This window comes from Pituophis catenifer, unplaced genomic scaffold (assembly GCF_029215685.1).
Source record: "Pituophis catenifer annectens isolate HBS135680 unplaced genomic scaffold, rPitCat1.0.hap2 SCAF_4, whole genome shotgun sequence".
Taxonomy (NCBI): Eukaryota; Metazoa; Chordata; class Lepidosauria; order Squamata; family Colubridae; genus Pituophis; species Pituophis catenifer.
The window spans coordinates 127,923,348-127,947,958 of record NW_027256884.1 but is presented as its reverse complement, the minus strand read 5'-3'; the positions used below and the strand labels follow the sequence as shown (position 1 = coordinate 127,947,958).

Genomic DNA, 24,611 nt, shown 5'->3' with positions numbered 1-24,611 from the left:
AAAGCACTATGGAGCAGTATATAAGTCTAAGTGCTATTGCTATGGCTAATTTCCTTTCATTAGAAACTTGAGTCAATAGAGAATCATATTTTTTTCTAGGAAACTCTTCTGCTCTTGGAGGAAAGAAAATAAAAGAGATTGTTATGAAACTCTTCCCTTACCATTTCCTACTGTTGTTTCTTTTTTGCATATCAAACTTCCTCTTTTCCTATATCAGTTTACTGGGCCAGGGCAGGGCACCAACAGGCTCACATAAGAGTGCTGCAAAAATTGCAGCAAGAATTATATTGTACACATCTTCCTGAATATTTACAAAAATCACTTGGACCACTGTGGCAAGATCTATGTGGGGCTGCCCTTGCAAGAGCATTTTCAGCTGCTCCAGAACACAAGTGGCTCCAGTAGGTATGAGCATTTCATGATGCACTTGAGAATTGCACTAGCTACCATTGATTCAAAGTTCTGCTTGTCAAGTGAAAGCCCTTCATGGAATACAGGGCCTGGATATCTGCAGGACCCCTGCCTTCCAGATAACATCAAATAAGGTGGGTTCCATCTGTGCCCCCTAATTCAGGGACTGCATCTTTAGGGGCCATGGACAGATAGCAATAGCACTTTAGACTTGTATATCACTTCACAGTGCTTTCCATCCCTTCCTAAATGGTTTACGGAGTCAGCCTCTTGCCCCCAACAATCTGGGCCCTCATTTTAACCACCTCGGAAAGATGGAAGGCTGAGTCAACCTTAGCTGGTCAGGATCGAACTGCTGACAGTCGATGCCTTTTCAATCACTGCTTCCTCCTTTGGCCTAGTCTGGAAGTTGAATCATGACAACTGGACTTCTTTTATTTTTTTGGTTTCAAATGTTTCGCTCCTTATCCAAGTAGCTTCTTCAGTCCTTTGGCGTAGCATTTTCTTGGACAGCTTCCTGTCTCTCTTGGAAAGTCAGAGCTGGTTGATCCAAAAGATCTTAGGAGCTGGAATAGTCTGGCTTCTCTTAGCTATGAAAGTTGCATGATGGTTGGCTGGATTGTCGTGTGTTCCTAGTCCTATATATGTGATTTTATAAATTATATGGATTGCTACTTTTTTGTGTTTGTGTTCTTCTGATGATACAAAATAGGAATATATGACATTCAGAGCTGATTTTGATTTAAGTGGCTTATAAGCCCTGTAAATTCTTGAATAAATACATTTATATTCTGGATCTTAAATAAGACACCTCAAAGAGCCTTGGTAGTACAGGGGTTTAAGGCACCCTGTTATTAAGCTTATTAAGACCAGCTGCCTGCAATTACTGCAGGGTTCGAATCTCACCAAGGCTCAAGGTTGACTCAGCCTTCCATCCTTTCTAAGGTAGGTGAAATGAGGACCCAGTTTGTGGGGGCAATAAACTGACTTTGTATAAATATACAAAAGGATGAAGGCTATTGCTGAGCACATTGTAAGCCGCCCTGAGTCTCCGGAGAAGGGCGGCATATAAAAATAAATTTAAAAAAAAAAAATGCCAAAAGTACCTAAAAACCCTTCCCTAGGCTTCATTCATTACCAGATTTTTTGTTAAGGTTCTTTTAATTTTTTATATGACATTTTTAAAGTATGTTTTAATATTTTTGTAATGCTTTTCATTTGTGTAAGCCATTCAGAGTCATGCATTTGAGATAAATGGCCACCCATCTCAAATGTATGAACCTGGGTGGCTTTATAAATCAAAATAAGCAATTTTTTTTAAAAAAAATAAGAAATTAAATTGGAAGCTAACATATTACAAAGTTAATATTGCCCTCACACATACTATTTAGTTACATAATAAATAATAATAGTAAGTAATAATAATAGTAGTAGCAGTAGCAGTAGTAATTATTATTATTATTATTATTATTATTATTATTATTATTATTATTATTATTATTATTATTAAAAAACATAGTATTTGGTTTCAAGCATGTTTTCGGGTCCTTACAGTGCTTCAAGAATCTCTGGGGCACTGTAAGAATGAAGCCTTCAAATTTAGGGGGAAATCTGACCGCCTGTTTCAAAAAATAAGCTGCAGTAATAGAGAATTTCTGAGAGGCTACGGCAGCCACAGGTAGTTGTATGAATAAAATCTAGAGAAATCTCTATTGTACCTAAAACACAGCGGATGGCAGTAGAATTGAAATAGCATCCCCATGAAAGAGGTTTTCTTTATTTCTACATAAAAATGCATCTGCTGACTGGATACCAACAAATCAGCAAAGCCACTTCAAAGAGATCAACTGATGGCAGCGTGACTACTCTCAACGTTAAGCTTATGCTATTACTCAAATACTATTCAACAGAATGTACTAAGAATATAGGTTGGCTTTGTTCTACTCAATAGCCTATTCACAGCCAAACAGGAAAATAACTCCCATGGAGTATTAAGCTCAGTGAATTGAAAAAGCTGCTAGGCATAAATTTTTAAGAGACAGACTGGCACAGAACAAGGTGTTAACTTTCACATTCACTTCCAACACTTCGCTGCTTTAAATTATTTTAACAGTTTGTTTGGGCAATTGTTCTATACAGGGAAGGAAAGATGAAAAACCAAAAATAAAACACAGTATAGCCACAGGAAAAACCCATCTTCCAGCATGCAAATTAAATTTCCCCCGTTAATAGAAACTTCTTCTGAAACAATACTGCAATTTAATATAGTTCAATCACACTCACATGCTCAACTATTTTTAACACAGGGGAGATTAGTGGAAATTAGCTTCATTAATGCCACTGGACTCCTCCTACCTTAAGGACCATTCTCACGGCATTAGAAAAACAACTACATCACATAGAATCAAGATCACGTGAAGTGTTAATACCACTTTATAAGGCCTTGGTAAGGCCACACTTGGAATACAGCATCCAGTTTTGGTGGCCATGATGTAAAAAAGATGTGGAGACTCTAGAAAGAGTGCAGAGAAGAGCAACCAAGATGATTAGGGGACTGGAGGTTAAAACATATGAAGAACGGTTGCAGGAACTGGGCATGGCTAATCTAGTGAAGAGAAGGACTAGGGAAGACATAATAGCATTGTTCCAATATCTCAGGGGCTGCCACAAAGAAGAGGGAGTCAAGCTATTCTCTAAACCATTTGAAGGCAGCACAAGAAGCAGCGGATGAAAACTAATCAAGGAGAGAAGCAACCTAGAACTAAGCAGGAATTTCGTTCCAGTTAATCAGTGGAACGACTTGCCTCTAGAAGCTGTGAATGCTCCAACACTGGAAGTTTTAAAGAAGAGATTGGATAACCATTTGTCTGAAGTGGTGTAGGGTTTCCTGAACTCTGTTATTCTATTCTATTCTATTCTATTCTATTCTATTCTATTCTATTCTATTCTATTCTATTCTATTCTATTCTATTCTACATTAATGCCAACAAAGTATAGTGAATGACAACTCCAATAATTATCAGTCGGCATGAAGATGAAATCCATTATATCCAGAGGACACCAAACTGGGATAAGTTCTACTAAGGAACACCCAAAGAATTTGCTTTTTTTTTTTTAATCCAAGTTCTTATGATTGTTAGGGCAGCTATTCAGGAACAGAAACACAGGTCATACCTGACAAACAACTGTTTGTAGGCTACTAAAGTTGTTGCACACTTTTATCTCAAAGAATTACCGAGGACAAAAACTAGAAATTACAGCATCCCTCAAAGAGAGATAAATTAAAAGGAGAGAGAAGTAACCTACATTTCCAACTTGTGACTCAGTAGAAATATAGTCATTTGTGCTGTCTGAGCTTGGGGATTTGCTTGCAGGCATTTTATCACCTGAGTAGGTAACATCATCAGTGATGGTGAGTGGTGTATTTGCTCTCAGATTGTATAAAGTAGCTTGCCAGGGTGAGTGGAAGTGTGATTTTTCTTCCCGGTAGTTCCTTATCAAAACCATACCCCAGCCCGCCAACCCTGGCAAGGCAAGCTACTGTATATGAACAGGCAGCAAACACCACACTCACCAACACTGATGATGTTACCTAGTCAGGTGATGAAATGCTTGCAAGGACATCCCCAAGCTTAGAGACTCAACAATTCAACCCTGAGCTACGAAGGTTCTCTTCTATTGGTGTCGGTACAAATAAATGTGTAATTTACCCTGCTATGTTATGTGAGACTTCTCCACTTCACTAAACATTACAAACTTTACACAGAAAAGATAATTTAGGCCTACTCCACAATGGGGGGCCTCTTCATAGAAGGTACAATTCAAGTATCTTACCTCTGCAAGCCTAATGCCAAATTAATAACTTATGGGCCAAAGTAGAAGCCTATCTAAGCAACTTGACCCTTTCTTATCCTCTTGCTTATGTAGCTGTATCTGGTAACCTCAACGAAAGGGGTTAAAGCAAATTTATTCAGCTACTTCAACCAGTGCTATCTGACCTGGGATTAGCTAAGAGAGTAAAATCTAAGAACAAGCTTACCCTTCCCAGCCCTGTTTTGATTCAGAGTGCCAAGAAGTTAGGAAATAATTGGCTGGGCACTTCAAATGTAATGAAGAATCAGCTTCACATTCCACCCGTTAACTTTTATTCTGAAAAATCTGCTAGAAATTAAGAAAATAGACTTTTCCAGGACTTCTTGAAATACTTAAAAAAGAGCATGATCACAAGCTAAGAATGTTTGGGTGCTTGATAGCTTCTTATCCGATCACTAGGTCCTTTTCGCTCACTTTTCTTTTGCTAGAAAAAGTGTAAGAGGATCACTTTAGAATATTGCTAGCACTAAGAGGAACTAAATTGGATCTAGAGCTCAAAACAAATTGCTCCCAATTTCAACCTCTGAGAGAACAGGAATTGTCTAACAACTTAAGTCTGCGAAAGCCCAACTTTAGTTATAAACACTGTTCTGTATTAATTCCTTTCTCTGGAATTTCTTGTATGTTTTACTTCTCTGCTAACGACTAGCGTGTTAAATAAATGCACCTTCCCATGTTGTGCTTTGCGTTGTTGTGCCTCTTCCTCCTCCTCCCCCCCCCCAGATCATCCACTCCATTTGAAGGAAGAAACACCATTTTTTATTTGGCTGCTTTACTTTGTTTTCTGGTGGATGTGGGGTTTGCAAAACACAGGTGTCGCCTTCATTTTCCGTCCACACCTGCTGCAAGGTTGCAGCTTTACTGGCAACTCCGCTGGGCTGATGATGGGTAGAAAGCTCAAAGGGAGGAGAGGAAGACAGCACAGAGGCCTGCAATTTTTCTAAGCAGCCTGCTCAGTGGCTAAGACACTGAGTTTGTCGATCAGAAAGGTCGGCAGTTTGGCAGTTCAAATCCCTAGTACAGGTCTCCTGCATGAGCAGGGGGTTGGACTAGATAACCTCCAAGATCCCTTCCAACTCTGTTACTGTTACAGTTCTTCCATGCATTTATACTGCCCGTCTAGAAAAACGCACAATCTAAATTTTTGCACAATCTAAATTTTTCTATTAACCGACTAATCACCCATTTTAGTGCAGGTAGTCTTCGATTTACAACCACAACTGAGCCCCAAAATTTCTGTTACTAAAATGAGATGGTTGTTAAGTGAATTTTGTCCCATGTTACAACCTTCCTTGCCCGAGTCGTTAAGTGAATCACCAAAGTTGTCAAGTCAGTAACACAGTTCTTAAGGGAATCTGGCTTCCCCCATTGACTTTGCAGAGCAGAAGGTTGCAAAAGGTGATCACATGACCCCAGAACACTGCAACCGTCATAAATGAGAATCGGTTGCCAAGTGCCTGAATTTGGATCACTTGATCACAGGGATGTTGCAATGGTCGTAAGTTGTAAATCGAGGATTACCTGTAAAACTAAGCAACTCTGTGATCTGTTGGGTCATCCTTTGGGAGAAAGACAGTGTAGTCTGACGTTACCAGAATGAACATTAAATATTAGGCTGACTATATATATATTACACCAATGCTGGATGGTCGTGTGATCGTCTCAGAAGAGTAGATATCATAAATAGAAAAATAATTATTGGCAAAAATATTTATGTAAGCAGATAAACAGAATGACCTCAGGTGGGCAAAAAAGCAGTGAGAGAGGGTGAAACTTCCAACTTCCTGCTGGCTTCCCCAGTGACTCTGCTTGTAGGAAGCCAGCAGGGAACATTGGAAATCACGATCATGTGACTGCAGAGATCATGCAGTAGCCACTACTTTGTTTCAATTCCGTAGGAGTACAGGTAGTCCTCGATTTACAACAGTTTGTTTAGTTAACTGTTCGAAGTTACAAAGGCATTGAAAAAAATGACATGATTTTTCACACTTTACAATCATTGCAGCATCCCCAGTCACATGATCAACATTCGTTTTGATATTTCGATATTTTACACATTCTTTAAGTTAGCATATTTTAGGGATCTTTATTCAAAAATTGTTACGGCATAATGCGCTGTCTGAGCTATCTTGAGGATATAAACTGCCAAGCCAATGACATTTTTAGTAGTTATAGATAAGCAAGCATTGTACTAACTAAGCACTTATTTAACTGTCTGACTGAGCCAACTCATAACACATTCTGGCAGATTAATAGGCAGGTTTTCAGTGTTGGACACTGTTTTTTGACCATGCTCTTATATTGCGATTTCTGGCAGGAAAAAAAATTGTGCAAGCCAGGTCTTGCATTCTAAACTGCCTCTACTGATTTCCCATCTGCATTCAAGCTCATCTCCAGAACAAAGCTGTAAGGAAAATTCAAAAATACTGCTGCCATAAGCAGATGTAAGGCAAATACCAACAGGATTAAAATGAGCTCTCTTAGCCTCTTGTTCTGAGGAGACACTTGAAAGTAACTGCGCTAAAATCAAGATCCTAATTTTTACTTATCTCAGCTTAATAAATGTCTGGTGATTAAATGGTCAGACATTGGGCAAGTTAAAATGTTTGAATACTTGGAATATTTTTTCATAGCTCTACCAAATGTAGGCCACATAAAAATTATATAGGTTAAATGCACAAAATTAGCAGCAGCAATGTAATCCCACTTGACCCAAAGGCATAGCATACGCAAACAATAAAGTTATAGTTGGCTAAGGAAGGTATTAAAAGTAGGGGTGGTGTAAGCAGAAGCAGCATATACTTTAAAGGAGTCTATAAAAACTTTTGTCTGGGGCTCCTATCAGTCCTTGCTCTTCTGCAAAGAGTTCAGTTCTTAAGGACTAGGATATATCCCAAAGGATCCCTCGTGTACCTAAAATGGTACTAAGGAGGCAGGCTGGCCTAAATCAGAGGTGGGGAAATATGGTTTTTATGATTTGTGGACTTCCAACTCCACAAATGTGGGTTTCAACTCACAGCCGACTTGTGAGTTGAAACCCACAAGTCATAAAAGGGCCATAGATCCCCACCCCTGGTCTAAATAAAAGTGTACACTTATGCGTTCTTAATGTTTTCTGGGCTTCGATGTTTTCCTGCATATTTTGTTGCCAGGCTATGGAACATTATCCGTTCATGAACGGATAATGAAAACTTCTGTAGGAAAACAACCAAGCTCAGAGAACACAAAGAATCCAAAACTCTAAATAGGCACATTCAGTTGTAATCCCCACTGGCTAAAGTTACTATTGTTGTTGTTTTTTTAATTTGATTTATATGCCGCCCTTCTCCAGAGACTCAGGGCGGCTTACAATGCGCTAAGCAATAGCCTTCATACTTTTGTATATTTTATACAAAGTCAGCTTATTGCCCCCACAATCTGGGTCCTCATTTTACCTACCTTAGAAAGGATGGAAGGCTGAGTCAACCTTGAGCCTGGTGAGATTTGAACTTGCAGTAATTGCAGGCAGCTGATGTTAATAACAGTGCTTTAGTCTGCCGTGCCACCAGGGATGATCACAGATGATCTAGGTCAGGGGTGCCAAACTCAAGGCCCGTGGGCTGGATACAACCCATGGGGTGCTTAAATCTGGCTCATGGGGCCAGCCTGGCAATATCAAAGGACTGGCCCACGAGGCCCCTGAGGCCCATTTTCGGCCTCTCCGATCTCCTGCAGCACTCTGCTGGCCAAAAACGGCAGAGTGCTGCTGGAGACCAGGGATGCCGAAAACAGGCTGCACAGGCGCCTCGCAGAGCCTCTGCACGGCCTGTTTTTGGCCAGCAGAGTGATGCAGGAGACCAGCAAGTCCAAAAATGAGATGTCTGTCCCGTTTCTCCCCCCTCCTGCCAGCCCATGGAGAACAACAACGCTGATCTGAGACCCTTGAAGAAATCCTGTTTGACACCTCTGATTTAGGTTCTTTGTGTCAGATAATTACAGATCAATATGGAAAAGATCGTCTTTAAAAAACCTGCAACACCATGTTTCTTCAAAGAGATAATTTTGACAGTGGGCTATGATCATGTGATTACTGCGCTCAAACAATGCACAAGAAGCTTAGAAAGATATTTGAACCAGTCTGTCCTACGTAGGATGCTTCTGAGTTCTCAAGCTCCTTTTTCAGGCCAGTAAAATATAGAGATCAATTAAGAGCACTGACATCAGCATGTTTTAATAGCCATTAATAACCATCCCAATAGCCATTCTTTAGGGCAGCATTATAAAAAAAATTTCGTCTAACGTAAGACTGTGCACTTTAAGAGAAAGCCGACTGAATCAATCACCCATATTCTGCTCCATGGCACCTTTTATAAGAATGGAATTTCTATAAGAAAGTCATTTATTTCATAAAGACATAATTAGGGGAAGGACCGTCCCAAAGATGCTTTTTTTCAGGACTTTCTTGTTTTTTCTTTTGAAGATGTTTCACTTCTCATCCAAGAAGCTTCTTCAGCTCTGGCAGGATAGTAGGGAATGGAAGGATTTATATTCCTTGCAGACAGCTGGGTCATTTGCATCCTTTTAGAGGGTAATGAATTAAGGGAAGGAATTTCACACATTCACCGGTCCTGTGTTATAGGGCAGAATACTGTCCAAAAAGTAATATCAGAGCCACTTTGATATACATCAGTATAGTAGTTAAGGTGCTGGCCTAAAGAACCAGGAGATGGTGAGTTCTAGTCCTACCGGAAGCCCACTGGGCGACTTTGGTCTAATCACCAGGAGTCTGTGAGTTCTAGTTCTGCCTCAGGCATGAAAGTTGGCTGGATGCCTTTGGGCCAATCACCAGGAGACAGTGAGTTCTAGTCCCGCTTTAGGCATGAAAGTTGGCTGTATGACTTTGGGCCAATCACCAGGTGATAGTGAGTTCTAGTTCTGCCTCAGGCATGAAAGCCTGCTGGGTGATTTTTGGGCCAATCGCCAGGAGACTGAGTTTTAGTCACGCCTTAGACATGAAAGTTGGCTGGATGACTTTGGGCCAATCACCAGGAGACAGTGAGTTCTAGTCCCACTTTAGACCTGAAAGTTGGCTGGATGACTTTGGACCAATCACCAGGAGACAGTGAGTTCTAGTCCCACTTTAGACCTGAAAGTTGGCTGGATGACTTTGGGCCAATCACCAGGTGATAGTGAGTTCTAGTCCCACTTTAGACCTGAAAGTTGGCTGGATGACTTTGGACCAATCACCAGGTGATAGTGAGTTCTAGTCCCACTTTAGACCTGAAAGTTGGCTGGATGACTTTGGGCCAATCACCAGGTGATAGTGAGTTCTAGTCTTGCCTTAGGCATGAAAGCCAGCTGGGGGACTTTGGGCCACTCCCTCCCTCCCTCTCATCCTAACCCACCTCACAGGGTTGTGAGGGGGATTCCAGACACCCGGAAGCGGGGCGGCAGCTGCAAGGGAAGCGGCGCGGCGCGTGCACGCATGCGCGTGGAAGCCAGAGAGCGAGCCCCCCTCCCCTCCCCAGGCCCCGCCCCTTCTCACGTGCTCGCTCCCGCGGCCCATTAACCCTTTCCCCTCCCGCTTTTCCCTCCGGGGGCCCGCAAGCGAAACACCGACCTGCTGAGACGGCAACTCCACATGCATGGAGCGGGAGGTCGGACCCGGCGGTGGCAGGACGGCAGAGGTTTGACTCATGCTGACGGCGACCCGGCGGCGGCCCGGAGGGCTCGGGAGCAGGAGAGGCCTTGGCGCATGCGCATTGAGCCCGCCGCCGCCGCCGCCGCCGGATTCGGAAGAGTTAAGGGTGACGACAAGGCCTCCGAAAGGTCCCGCCGGCCTCCTCCGGGGCTTCTTTGAAAGCCTCCAGCTCGCTTTTTCCGGGACCGGCGAAACGACTCCAGGGCCTCCCGCGCTTCTTGCCGAAGCCCTGTTATTTCCAAAACGGCTGAGGCGACTAAGAAGACGGAGCGACGGAGACACGCCGCCCGCTGATTGGCTCGTCGGGGAGGAAGGCGGGCTTCGTCCTTGCGGTAGCGCGGACCCATTGGTCCTTAAGCACGTCGGTCTAAACCCAACGTCCCGTCTTTCTGAGGTGCTTCATTACGTGTGCGCGTGTGTTTGGAAACACCGCCTCTATGGATAGCAAACTTGTATCTCGCCTCTCATTGGTCGGCGTGCTCCTTACAAGAGGCGGGTCTAAAGTGATATCTATAAGACGCCCTTCGTGATTGGACGGGAACTTTATAGTGATGGACAGGCGGATGAAACTAGGTGAAGGGTGGGAGGCCGAGGACAGAAGGTCACGTGGTCGTGTTTTGTCAAGTGACGAGAGCCACTCGGAGGGAGGGGAGCGCATCTCCATAGCAACAGATGAAGGAGGTCGGGCCTGGGCCTGGGCCTGTCTGGAAGGATGCTATATCACCCATCATGCATTGCGTTGCTTGTTTGCAAAAACGGGAATTAAAAAATGTTTGTGGCTTTTCTGCAGCCACCACAAAGAACTTTTGTTAATGGCATAAATGCACAATGAATAAAGATGGACTCTGTTGGCGGTGGCTTCTGTTTATTTTTTATAACTGCCTCATCTCATAACCTTTGGTGGTTTGCTGCAAGAACAAAATGTTCAAAATACCATGATTTAAAAAAAAAAAAACAGCTTAAATCAGGGATAATGATATCACAATTGATCCTCACAGCCCTCCAAAAAAATTCAAATAATAACTACGTAACCCATGCCCCTCTGGGGTTATCATTTCAGAGATATTCCCTTATCAGATTCTTTTAACGCCTTCAACAATGACAGAGCATCTAATGTACTGTTCTCCCTGGAAAAGTTACACCTTCAGAGGTGTACAGTAGTCCTCAACTTACAACAGTTAACTTAGTGACCATTCAACTTTTGAATGGTGCTCAGTGCTTTTCAACGCACTGAAAAAAAAGCAACTTATGACCGTTTTTCAGAGTTATAACCTTTGCAGCATGCATCCCCATAATCATGTGATCCAAATTCAGGCGCTTGGCAACTGGTTCGTATGTATGACCGCCGCTGTGTCCAAAGGTCAGGTGATCCACTTTTGTGACCTGGCAAGCAAAGTCAATGAAGAAACCAGATTCACTTAGCATCTGGGTTCCTAACTTATCAACTGCGGGGATTCACTTCACAACAGTGGAAAGAAAGGTCATAAAATGGGGCAAAGCTTGCTTAACAAATGTCTCACTTAACAACCAAAATCTTGGGCTGCATTCTGCTCCGTAAGTCGAGAACTACCTGCATCTGCCTTAAAAATAGCCCATGTTGAATTGTACTGGCAGGTCTCGACTTACAATCATTTGTTTAATGAGCTTCAGTTATGGCACTGAAAAAAGTGACTTATGACCGTTTTTCACATTTATGACCATTGCAGCATCCCCATGGTCACAAGAAATTTAGATTCTTGCCAAATGACTCATATTTATAATGGTTGCAGTGTCCTAGAGTCCCATGATCCCTTTTTGTGAGTTTCTGACCAGCAAAGTCAATGGGTAGGCCAAATTCGCTTAACTGTGTTACTAACTTAAGTGCAGTGGTTCACTTAACAACTGTCTTGCTTAGCAACAGAAATTTGGGGCTCAATTGTGGTCATTAAGTCGATGACTAACTGTATACATAGCCTAATCAATAAAACTAAATATTAGATATGGTCTCATTATGGCATTGGCTTGACCAAACCACCTGAAGGCAGCATTGGCTTATATATTACTAGCTGAATACCCGTGCTCCACTACGAAACTATGGGATCGGGCTTGATAAATCGACCCAGCTTGAAAATTAATGAATATTTACGATCGGCCTCTCCTCTCCTTCTGTCCCTCAGCCTTGCCCCACAGAAGCCTCCTCTATCCTATCCCCCTTCTCTCCCTCAGCCTTGTCCTATAGAAGCCTCCCCTATCCTATCTGCTTCTCTCCCTCAGGATTGCCTCATAGAAGCCTTCTCTATCCTATCCCCTGCTTGCTGCTGTGAAAGTAAAACTGAAACTCCTCTCCTCTGCTTGTGTTTTGCATTTGGAACAGATTTCTTTTCAGGTGGGGAGGGGGAGTAAAACTCCTTAGCATCAGAGCATGTTAATAATAATATAGGAAATACTAATGCTTTGATGGTCATTTCAAAAAATCCTTTCTTAGTGAGCACCTAGAAGCCAAGAAGAACATACACAGCAAATTTCAAGTTTGCAGGCTTTACAGTTCTGGAGATTTTGTGATGATGCATGAGTAGTATTTCGCTTATAGATAGATAGATAGATAGATAGATAGATAGATAGATAGATAGATAGATAGATAGATAGATTAGGGCAGTTTTCAATCAGCACTAATCTTATTTCAGTCCTTGTTTATTCAGTCTTCTGTATACACATTTTTAGCTCCATCTTCTCAATTTCTAAAGAACAATTCTTTCTTAAGGTGGCTTGATTGGATAAAATTAATGAAGAATGAATTGCAAAAACTTGTGGTTAAAAAAATGAAAAACCTGGCTTAAGGGGAAGACAAGGAGGTTGTGGCTGCATATAATTGATGACAGCCTCAACAAAAATTAGAATGCTTAAAGAATAATGTATAAAGAGATATATCAACATAGTTGAAGCAGAGATGGCTGGAAAACTGGTGAGATATAATAAATTACGTTGGCGTAAACTCAATTTAGGCATCTTTATTTTTTATTATCTTTGCTTTATTTTTATTTTTTTCACTTTTCTGCACTCTGCAGAATGTTGCTTACAGGCCAAACTTCTCGAGAACAAATCCAGGAAAAGAACAATCAGTAAACCAGTGTATTTTTGTTTAATGTTTATTTCTATAAATTTATACAAAATCTTCCCGCCAAACCCCTATGTTCAATCTACTCAATGAAATGTCAACAGACTGTAGCAGTCTAATTTTTCTAAATGAATATATGTGTAGGATCAGAGAACCTTAGAAATGAATTAAGCCCGTGGGTTTTTTGCATTACACTAGTGTTTTTCAAACGTGACTTTTAAGATGTCCAGACTTAAATGCTGGCTGGGGAATTCTAGGGGTTAAAGTTCAGACACCTTAAAGTGGCCAAGTTTGGGGAAAAAACTGCATTACACAAAGGCACATCTATAGCTTCAGTCATTATTGGCAATTAAAATACTTGAAGGCTAAGGGTTAAAACATACAATAGTGCAAAACATTTAAACACATGTTAACATGTCAGCATGATTGGCTCTGAATATATTCATCTACAAAGCTTCAGTCAACATGTAAATATATAGAAATAGGAAATACATTAGACCGGATAACTAGCATATATACATCAATCTAAAATGGAATGGAGGCTGGGATGGTATAGAATAAAACCAGCGAAGAATGGAATGGAATAAGAATAAAGAAGAAGAAGAATAGAATAGAAATAGAGTAAGAATAGAATAGAATAAGAAATAAATAGAGTAACAGAATAGAGTAGAGTAGGATAGGATAGGATAGGATAGGATAGGATAGAATAGAATAGAATAGAATAGAATAGAATAGAATAGAATCTGGAAGGGAACTTGGAGGTCTTCCCCTGCCACGCCCACCAAGCCATACCACGCCCACCAAGCCACGCCCACAGAACCGGTAGTTAAAAAAAATGGATTTCACCACTGTGCTGGACTGATTTTTTTTTGAGGAACAAGAAGACATTTCGCTTCCTATCCTGGAAGCTTCATCAGTTCTATTGGATTGTGTGGGAGATGGAAGGAGAGTTACGGAAAGTTGAGGTTAGTTGGTAGGAGGGGGAATGAAGGGTTTGGACAGGATGGGGGACAGATGGAAACATTGTGTTTCTATGCAGTCAACTAGTCTTCACGCTCTCCGAGAGCCCTTGTGGTTACTTGGGGTTTTATCTGTGACCTCGGGGTCACCTGAATCAGAGGTGTGGGATCTTCTTGGAACAGCCAAAAGTTATAAATTGGGGATAGGTGAGGTGCGTCCCTGCAGCCTCCTGGGAGCCCAAACGGGGCACGTGGGGATTCCTGGAAGGGGCGGTGAGGGGAGGGACCAGCCAACAATTTAACTACCAATTCGCCCGAACCTGCTGAATCCCACCACTGTTCTAATCCAACCTCCTGCTCAACCCCCTTATACCATCCTGGTCAAATATTTGTCCAGTCTGGTTTTGGAAACCTCCAGTGATGGATCACCCACAACTTCCGGAGGGAATCTGTTCCACCAATAAGATTGTTGTGTCAGGAAATTTCTCCTTATTTCTAAGTTGGCTCTCCTCCCACCCCATTGCTTTCTTGTCCTGCCTTTGAAGAACAAGTCCATTCTCCAATGTAGGAGAACATTTAGGGCTCAGTAAGGACCCCTGATCAATCAAGCCATTATTAGGGATTAGGCTGTAGGTGAGGTGGAAAAGGGGGTAACCAAACTGAGGAAAATAAGAGAGAGAGGCGGATGGAATTGCCCAGAAGGAATTCTAGGCCCCAGAAGGTCTACGCACAAAGCTGCAAAAAAAAGCAGGCAAAAAGAAAAAAAAAATATTTTTGATGGTTGAGATTTCTATATTAGGATGGGCAAAACTTTGCAGGATGTCCCCCGCTCCAAAAAAACCAGTGAAGCTTTAAAGGCAAGGACAAACGTTAAGAGATTTCAGGGTGAAATAAATCTATCAAAGCTCTCCCACATGTGTGTATAGAAAACAGAAGTATTTCGCCCACAAAAAAAATATTTGTCAGTCATCCCCCTCCCCTCACCTTTCACTACAAAATATTTCTCCCTGGCTTTTATATACAGTAAAATGGACCCTAAAATTAGGGTCCAATACCCTAAACCAGTGATGGCTAACCAGCGACGGCAAAAAGGTTACTGGTGGGCCTGATAGGCCCGTTTTTTCGCCCTCCCCAATCTCCAGAGGCTTTCTTGGAGCCTGGGGAGGGTGAAAATGGCCTCCCCCAACCCCTCTGGAGGCCCTCTGGAGGCTGGAAACGACTCGTTTCCCGACTTCCAGTGGGCTCGGAAGGACCATTTTTTGCTCTCCTCAGGCTCCAGAGTCTTTCTTGGAGCCTGGGGAGGGCAAAAACAGCCTCCCCTCCCCCCGGAGGCTGGAAACGGCTCGTTTCCCAACATCCAGTGGGCCCGGAAGGCCTGAAAATCAGCTGGCCGGTGCGTACATGCGCGCTGGAGCTCACCTAGGGCAACGCTCATGTGTCCACAGATATGGCTCCACGTGCCACCTGTGGCACGCATGCCATAGGTTCGCCATCACGGCCCTAAACCATTCGTTAACAAGCTGGGTTCGTACAACCCAAAAAAAAACCCACGAAAAAACCTGAAAGCTTAGCATTTTGTGTGAAGGCAACCAGGTGGTTAGAGCTGACCTGGTCCAGGAGGACCAGAACCAGGTGCAATCAAGAGAAAGGGTTGAGCTACTGCACTAACTCAGCTGGGTTGTCCCCTTGCACTCTACTCTGAACCCTTGAAATACCAGATTCACAGAGATCCCTAAGGTTAAAAAAAAAAAAAAAAAAAAGGACAGGTCGCCTTCGACTTACAACAGTTCATTTAGTGACAGTTTGAAATTACAACGGCACTGAAAAACAGTGACTTATGGCTATTTTTCACACTTACGACCATTGCAGCATCCCCGGGATCAAAATTCGGACACTTGAAAAACTGGCTCATATTTATGACGGTCGCTTGTCCCGGGGGTCACACAATCCCCTTTTGCGACCTTCTGACAAAACAAAATCCATGGGGGGGGGGGGGGGGACCCAGCTTCCCTTCACGGCCGTGTGACTAAGTTGAACAATGGCTGCGATTTTACTTCACACACGTTGCGAGGGAGGCCGTAAAACGGGGCAAAACTCGCTTCGCCACCATTTTGCCCCAGCCACAGAAATCTGGGGCTCCATGTTGGGTTGTAAGGCGAGGACTACCTGTATGACAAGGGTCGACACGAGAGAGAGTGTGCGATTCTAAATGCAGAAAGACCCAAGTTGTGAAGAGCGCTTCTTTTAAAAGCAAGGAAGGATGGATAGCGTATTGAGATCTGTGAGGAGCAGTGATAGGTTTCTACCGGTTCTCCCTGTTCGAACAAACCGGTAGCGGCAGCAGCAGGAGGCTCCGCCCACCTGCCCAGACGTCATCACTGTTGTGGTCCACCAGCAGCCTGCGGAGCTGGCAGAGGAGTCGGACAGCGATGAGGCTGAGGAAGAACATGGGCCAGTCCTGGAGGCTGGGGGAGGCCCAGAGGGCGGCTCTACATCGGAGGCAGAGATGGGGCCAGGGCCATCAGGGAGTGATGTGCGGACTCCGGAGCCTCCAGAGGCTGACAGCAGAGAGGCAGAGGAACAGGAGGAGCCTGTTCTTAGTGCACATATGAGAAGAGCTGCCAGAAGGCAGGAGCAGATAAAGCAAATAGGACGACTCGGGAGTAAGGCCAGGAGATGATTGGCCCCTCCCATAAGGTTTAAAAGACCAGCAATGGCTCTTGGGGTTTTTGTCGGAAAACAACGTTGATAAACTTGGTTCTTATTTTGCACGGCGTCCTCTTCTTCTGAACTTTTGCCAAGAGAAGCCTTTGGCAATTTGCCTAATTATACCAAGGTTGGTAATAAGACTTCACGAAGACTTTGTTTGATTTAGTTTGGACTACGCTGAGAATGAGTTAATTCTCAGCTGTTCTAATAAAGTCTGTTTGTTTTGGAACTGTTTGCGTCTAATACTACCTACTTGGGCCTGGGTCACAACAATCACGGATGTTCTACTGGTGAGGAGCCCAAGAGTTGCAAACGATATAAATGGACCAGCTATCATTTCTGATTTCCTGAGATTAGGGGAGGTATTTGAAGGAGTTTCTTTCCAAAATGGCTACCCTAAACCTAATTTGGATACTTAACATAGAAATCAGACAATCAGAAGAGACTCTCTGAAATACAGATATTAGTAGGTTCCAATCTGCATCTCCTTTCTTCCCCGTTTCTTATCCATTTCTCGGTGTTTTCCCTCTCAGAAGAAGCAGCGACGGCACGTCCCAAGTCGGAGACGGAGTTCCTGCTTTTTGCAGACAAGGTCTCCATTCAAAGATGGTGGCCTGTAAAGATGGCGGCTGGCTGACCTTGGAGATTGAGGTGGGATGAGGGGATTCATTACCTCTTTAAGGAGACAAGGCAGCTCTGTCAGCAGCCGAACGATACACTGGCTCTAAGAGAGATCTAATATTTGAATATTTAGACAATATTCCTTTATCTTCTCTACACATCCATGCTTGATTCCCCCAATTCCACAGAGCAGAAGACAAAACAATTGGACTGGCAGAAAGAGTCTCTTTTGGCGCCGGTTTTTCCAAGCCCGCCAGCAAATTTAAGTCCCCCCAAGGTAGCGTCGTCGCGCGGGTGCCATCAGTTGATCTCCAGCGTCTCCGACTCTGACAGGCCGAATTTCGTCTTGTACTTCTCAAAGAGTCTGTCCAGAGACTGTACGTACAGGTTGTGATAAAAGTCTATCTCCTTCTGGCACGGATTGTCCGTTTTGGGAATTGTGATGGGCTCGCCGACTGGAAGGCAAAGGAGAGAAAGGGACGTGACAGATCACGGAAAGATCGCTTTTAGGCCCCTAAAGTGGGTTTCTCTCTCTTTATAATTTACTAGAATTGCACTAGAACCGTGATGGCGAACCTCTGGCACACGCGTGCCACAGGTGGCACGCATAGCTATATCGGCGGGCACATAAGTTCAGCTCTGGCGCGCATGCGCATGTCGGCCAGCTGATTTTCAGGTCTTCTGGGCTCACCGGAAGTAGGGAAACAGGCTGTTTCCTGCCTCCGGAGGGCCTTGGGGAGGTGGGGAAGGCCCCTTTTTCTCTCTCCCCAGGCTCCAGAGCCTTTCTAGGAGCTTGGGGAGGGCAAAAACGGCCTTCCCCACTCCTTCAGAGGCCCTCTGGAGGCCGGAAACGGCCCGTTTGCCAACTTCCGGTGGGACCGGAAGTCCCATTTTTTGCTCTCCCAGGCCTCCAGAGCTTTTCTAGAAGCCTGGGGAGGGTGAAAACAGCCTTCTCCACATACACACACACAGCAGAGGTCCCACCAGAAGTTGGCAAACAGGCCGTTTCCAGCCTCCCTGGAAGGAGGGGAGGCCGTTTTCGCCCTCCCCAAGCTCCTAGAAAGGCTCTGGAGCCTGGGGAGAGAGAAAAACAGGCGTACCGGGCCATCGTGTGCCAGGAGCGGGGGGGGGCGTGCGTGTATGCGCGGGGGTGGAGTGCATAGAATTACGGGTGTGGAGACGCATGCATGCGAAAAACCCCCCCCCCAGCTCCTGGCACGCGATGGCAAAAAGGTTAGCCATCACTGCACTAGAATATGAGCAAACCCCATCGCCTACTAGCACTGATGATGTTACCTAGTTTGGTAATGAAATGTCTGCAAGAAAACCAAGCTCAGAGAGCAGCAAGGACCCCACCGTTCAACCCCGAGCTACAAACGTTCTCCTCTATCGACACCAAGAATCTCTCTTTCCCCACTTACCGACGGTCGTGATGGGCCTGGCATAAGGCACCAACCCCCAGCTGTTGGAGGAGAAGACCCCCCGTCCATGGAAGATGCACGGAGCTACGCCGATATACTTCTGCAATTTCTTCTGCACCCATCTGCACCAGGATCCCTCTTCAAAAATGATCTGTTTGAAGACTTCGTTCTCCCCAAAGGAGTAAATGGGGACCAGATCGGCCCTGGAGAAGAAAAGACAAAATCACTGTCAGAATTGCAAAGAAGCAACAGCTCCATCACAGGGTCAGAGTTGCACCCAGGAAGGTATTTATCTTTTATTTGCAGGCGGGACTAGAATTCTCAGCCTCCTGGTGATTGGCCCAAAGTCACCCAGCTGGCTTTCAGACTTAAAGCGGGATTAGAACTCTCAGCCTCCTAATGATTGGCCCAAAGTCACCCAGCTGGCTTTCAGACCTAAGGCGGGATTAGAACTCTCAGCCTCCTGGTGATTGGCCCAAAGTCACCAGGCTGGCTTTCAGACCTAAGGCGGGGCTAGAACTCTCAGCCTCCTGGTGATTGGCCCAAAGTCCCCCAGCCAGCTTTCAGATCTAAGGCAGGACTAGAACTCTCAGCCTCCTGGTGATTGGCCCAAAATCACCCAGCTGGCTTTCAGACCTAAGGCGGGACTAGAACTCTCAGCCTCCTGGTGATTGGCCCAAAGTCACCCAGCTGGTTTTCAGACCTAAGGTGGGACTAGAACTCTCAGCCTCCTGGTGATTGGCCCAAAGTCACCCAGCCGGCTTTCAGACCTAAGGCGGGACTAGAACTCTCAGCCTCCTGGTGATTGGCCCAAAGTCATCCAGCTGGCTTTCAGACCTAAGGCGGGACTAGAACTCTCAGCCTCCTGGTGATTGGCCCAAAGTCACCCAGCTGGTTTTCAGACCTAAGGTGGGACTAGAACTCTCAGCCTCCTGGTGATTGGCCCAAAGTCACCCAGCTGGCTTTCAGACCTAAGGCGGGACTAGAACTCTCAGCCTCCTAATGATTGGCCCAAAGTCACCCAGCCAGCTTTCAGACCTAAGGCAGAACTAGAACTCTCAGCCTCCTGATGATTGGCCCAAAGTCACCCAGCCGGCTTTCAGACCTAGGGCGGGACTAGAACTCTCAGCCTCCTGGTGATTGGCCCAAAGTCACCCAGCCGGCTTTCAGACCTAGGGCGGGACTAGAACTCTCAGCCTCCTGGTGATTGGCCCAAAGTCACCCAGCCGGCTTTCAGACCTAAGGCGGAACTAGAACTCTCAGCCTCCTGGTGATTGGCCCAAAATCACCCAGCTGGTTTTTAGACCTAAGGCGGGACTAGAACTCTCAGTCTCCTAGTAATTGGTCCAAAGGGAGGGAAATGAGGGCCCTTCATTCTCCTTACCCATGTCTTAATGCCAGCTTCACAAACCCCTTCCGGTGCTTCAGAGTCACACAGTTTTTTCCCGGGGCGCAATTCAAGGACTCCGCAGCGCCCCCCACCACGATGACGACCGCGTTGCCAATCCCGTTTTGGGACAGGAGGTAGTCTATGGTGTTGCGGTTCACAGGGCAGAGACCTGGACATTAAGAGAGAAAAAGGGCCTTTAGGGGGAAGAAAAAGGAAATGCAGGCAGTCCTCGACTTACAACCAATTCATTTAGTGACCGTTTGAAGTTACAACGGCACTGAAAAAAGTGACTTATGGCCCTTTCTCACACTTACGACCATGTCTTCAACCTACAACCATTCATTTAGTGACTGTTTGAAGTTACAACAGCATTAGAAAAAGTGACTTATGACCCTTTCTCACACTTACGACCATGTCTTCGACTTACAACCATTCATTTAGTGACCGTTTGAAGTTACAACAGCACTGAAAAAAGTGACCCAAGACCCTATTTCAGACTTACGACCATTGCAACACACAAAGATCACATGATCAAACTTCGAACATTTGGCAACTGGCTCCTCTTTATGACGGTTGTAGTGTCCCGGGGATCATGTGATCCTTTTTTTGCAACCTTTTGACAAGCAAAGTCAATGGGGAAACAAGATTCACTTAACAACCATGGTACCAATTTAAGTGCAGTAAGAAAGGTGGAAAAACGGGGCAAAACTCACGTGAATTTTGATCGGTCACTAAACGAACTACTGTGATAGTGGGGGACTATCTGTATTAAACCATTTCCATCTCCCTGGCTTTTTAAAGATCAGCCAAGGATAGCAAGTGCTGCCACCTGCTGCAGCATTAGAGGCATTACATGGCATTTTCTAAGTTTATCAAGAAAAACAAGATCTCACAATTGGAGCTCAATTGAAGATGTTACCTAGTTGGGTAATGAAACTTCTGCAAGAAAACCACCAAGCTCAGAGAGCACCAAGGACCATACAGCCATTCTCCTCCTCCTCCTCCTCCTCCTCCTCCTCCTCCTCCTCCTCCTCCTCCTCCTCCTCCTCCTCCTCCTCCTCCTCCTCCTCTCCGCAAACCCCACTCCCTTCCAGCATTGGTGATGTTACTTAGTTGGGTCATGAAACGTGTTCGGAAATGGTTATTTGTCTAACTAGTTGGCCAGGCAATATATAAACCAACAATCTATGTTTGCAGTCAGAAAGGTATTATATTGCTTTAAGAATGTATTGCATCATCCTGTATCCTGATTGGCTAAGCTCTGTAGCCAATGTACTTAAGGGAAGTCAGGATCATGGCTTGTGTGGACACTACACCATTTTACCTGCTTATTTGCTGTAACTCTCTACCTGATCTCTCTGCATGATCACTGTTTGATCATAGCTACATGTTGCTTTCTACTATTTATTGAATGTTTTGATATTGAACTTGTTCCTGTTTTGAAACTCAAGGAGAACTGTTTTATTGTGTATGACTACAACTGGTAAGAAGACTTTGTACTTGAAATATCCCTGGATTGATCTTTTAACTCTCGTCTTATCTGTGTATGACTTGGATTGTTTTTGGACTTTGCTTTACTTTTTCTAAAAGTAAAAGACTACAACAACTCAGTGTGTTTGTGTGTTGACTGTGATTGTTCACAACCACTCCCAGGTGCTTTTCATGCGTTTACTCAAAGGGTACTCTGCTCAATAACCCACAACATCAGTTATGAGCCAAGAATATCCTTAACAAAACGTCTGCAAGAAATCAACCCAGTTCAGAGAGCATCAAGGAATTTTCACTGAAGCTCAATTATCCATGTCGTTTTCCTAGTAGCAAAAATGGTTTTGCCACTGTTCTTCTGGATTGGGTCTTTAGCTTTCAAGTCTTACTATTTTCTAACCACTCCAAAACTCTTTTTGCTTTATTTTCTTCCCAAGAACAACCAAGGACAGCTAGTTGCTGGTTCCAATTGTTTTTCTTCCTTTCCTCCAACCCATATAAACAAAGGTTAAACGTCGCAGTCCTTTTCAGAAAGTTCCAAGTTCTACAACTTACAACAAGGGATCTCCAACTCTGGCAGCTTTTAAGACTTGTGGACTTCAACTCCCAGAATTCCCCAGCCAGCCATGAAGTCCACAGGCCTTAAAGCAGGGGTGGGATTGAAAAATTTTAGCAACGGGTTCTCTGCCCAGTTGCTGGGTGGGCATGGCCTACTCGGCCTCCTGCATCACGGCATGGGGGGGGGTGGCATTTTTACCCTCCCCAGGCTCCGGAGGCTTTTTTTGAGCCTCCGGGAGAGCGAAAACGGCTTCCCTTGGGCTCCGGAGGCCGGAAATGGGCCCATTTCCAGACTTCCAGTAGGCCTGTTTTTCACCCTCCCCAGGCTCCAGAGGCTTTTCTTGAGCCTCCAGGAGGGTAAAAACTGCCTCTCCCGGGCTCCGGAGGCCCTCCAGAGGCCAGAAACAGGCCCGTTTCCGGATTTCCAGAACTTCCAGAAGGCCCATTTTTTGCCCTCCCAGAGTCTCCGTGCAGGCACTGCATTTATCTGGCATCCAAAACGGGCCGCATGGAGACTCCTAGGAGGTGAGGGGAGGGGCCAGGTGGGAGGGTTCAGCCAGTCCTTGCAACTACCAGTTTGGCGAACCAGATTAAAATTAACATCCGAACCGGTCCGAACCGGCTGAATCCCACTCCTGCCTTAATGTTGCCACGGTTGGAGACTCCTGCCTTAGAAGATCCAACGCATTCAACGGGCTTTCCTCCCGAGACAAAACTGCATCGCTCGACAACCCAAAGCAGGTTTTTTCCTCCTTACCTCCGGTCATCAAGTAGTCCCTCAGAATGGGCCACCGGAAGTTTCCCGTGAGTGTGGTGACGTACGGACGTATCCCGGGGAAGATCTGGCTCACTCCTGTGGCCTCAGTGCTAAAGTTGCAGAAGGCACCCAGGGACATGATTCCGTGCGGGTGGTAGCCAAAAATGTAATTCCGATTGGGGGCCAGGTTGTGAGTTTTGATCATCTGGGGAAGGAGAGAAGGAAAGGGGGAAAAAAAACCACAAACACATATATTATACACTATCCTATCTGTTTGTACCCTCCACGTAATACAAACAGTGCATTAGACTGGACCAATTTTTTGAATCAAGCTATTTCAAATCCACTAACTTAAAGTATACATAAAGTATACTTTATGTATAGTACTAGTAGTAGTTAGACTTATGTACCGCTTCACAGTGCTTTCCAGCCCTCTCTAAACGGTTTACGGAGTCAGCCTCTTGCCCCCAAGAATCTGGGTCCTCATTTTACCGACCTCGGAAGGATGGAAGGCTGAGTCAACCTTGAGCTGGTCAAGATCGAACTCCTGGGAGAAGTAATTAAGAAAATATTGGAATGTGCAGAAACGAGGACCCGGATTGTGGGGGCAATAAGCTGACTTTGTATAAAAAGAACACCGCTTAGAGGGGGCCGAATGCCCTACTAAGCAGGTATATACAAAAGTATGAGGCTATTGCTTAACGCGTTGTAAGCCGCCCTGAGTCTCCGGAGAAGGGTGGCATATAAATTGAACCAATAAATAAATAAATAAATAAAATGAATAGATTAACATTGGTAATTAAAGAAAAGGAAGAATCAAGAGCATTTTAAAGTATGGGGGCAATTATATCAACGGTTAGAGAAGAGATATATATAAAAATTTACATAATTGATGAATTAATATAAAGGTAAGAAATTGGGAAGAATGATGTAACAATCTAAATGAAAATATAACTGTATGATAGAAGTATGATATGAAAATGATGGAGGAGGGAGTAGAAGACACAAAATATGCACTCGGATGAAACACTGAATGATTAAGGATGTATTGTTTGTTTGTTTAAAAAATAAAAATAAAAAACTTTTATTAAAAAAAAAAGATCGCACGATTGTGATTTCCAACAGTCCCTCCCAGTGTCCCACAAGCAATGTCAATGGGAAGCCAGCAGGAAATTGGTCGTCGCTTTTGCTCCCAGTGCATTATAACGCAAATACTTTTTAAATGAAAGTTAATTTTCGTATCAAGTCCATAGATATGTTGGTGAGCAACCATCCTGACTGGGAAGAGGGCTAAAGAGGAGAATTAGCCTGGATTTGGTACATAAACACAAGTGGTCTGGGGAGATGATTCCTGTATTAGAGGCACAGAACAATAAATAGCTAGTGTGAACTCTAGACGTGTAGTTTTGGTTGTTCCTGGCTGATATGCTCCAAACAAAAGCAATTTATCAATCATCTTCATTTAACGACCCCATAATCCTTTACAGGGTGGACTCTGGGTCACTGAATGGAGCTAGCAGAGTGTTTTACTGGCCAGATGCCCTCCCTGTCGCCAATGCGGAGTTTTGTTCAGCAGATATTTTGTCATTGTTCCCAGAGAGAGAGAGAAATACCTGCCTCTACCTAGGATCGAACTCACAGCCTCCTGATTGT

At 44.4% G+C, this 24,611-nt stretch overlaps 2 protein-coding genes across 3 annotated transcripts in view; both read right to left on the bottom strand.

Annotated features, from left to right (window-relative positions):
• UVRAG (UV radiation resistance associated) overlaps positions 1 to 10,210 on the bottom strand; it is a 94,083-nt gene extending 83,873 nt beyond the window's left edge. For both annotated transcript variants that reach the window (XM_070942989.1, XM_070942991.1), the window contains exon 1: positions 9,884 to 10,210. In XM_070942989.1, coding sequence (XP_070799090.1) covers positions 9,884 to 9,961 — 78 coding nt within the window. In that variant the 5' untranslated portion in view covers positions 9,962 to 10,210. The remainder of the gene's footprint in view (positions 1 to 9,883) is intronic.
• A 7,282-nt stretch (positions 10,211 to 17,492) lies between these two features.
• DGAT2 (diacylglycerol O-acyltransferase 2) lies at positions 17,493 to 23,163 on the bottom strand. The gene is made up of 4 exons (XM_070944081.1): positions 22,959 to 23,163; positions 20,153 to 20,327; positions 18,769 to 18,971; positions 17,493 to 17,802 (listed from the first exon to the last, which is right to left on the bottom strand). Exons 1-4 carry the CDS (start codon positions 23,161 to 23,163, stop codon positions 17,648 to 17,650), a joined length of 738 nt encoding a protein of 245 aa, XP_070800182.1. The 3' UTR covers positions 17,493 to 17,647.
• Between the last annotated feature and the right edge of the window lie 1,448 nt (positions 23,164 to 24,611).

Coding starts and splice junctions, on each gene's coding strand:
- DGAT2 (XM_070944081.1), bottom strand. CDS start 23,163: ATGATCAAAACTCACAACCTGGCCCCCAATCGGAATTACATTTTTGGC. Junction 20,328..22,958: donor GGACTACTTGATGACCGGAG/GTAAGGAGGAAA, acceptor CTTAATGTCCAG/GTCTCTGCCCTGTGAACCGC. Junction 17,803..18,768: donor CAGGCCCATCACGACCGTCG/GTAAGTGGGGAA, acceptor TTTGCCTTCCAG/TCGGCGAGCCCATCACAATT.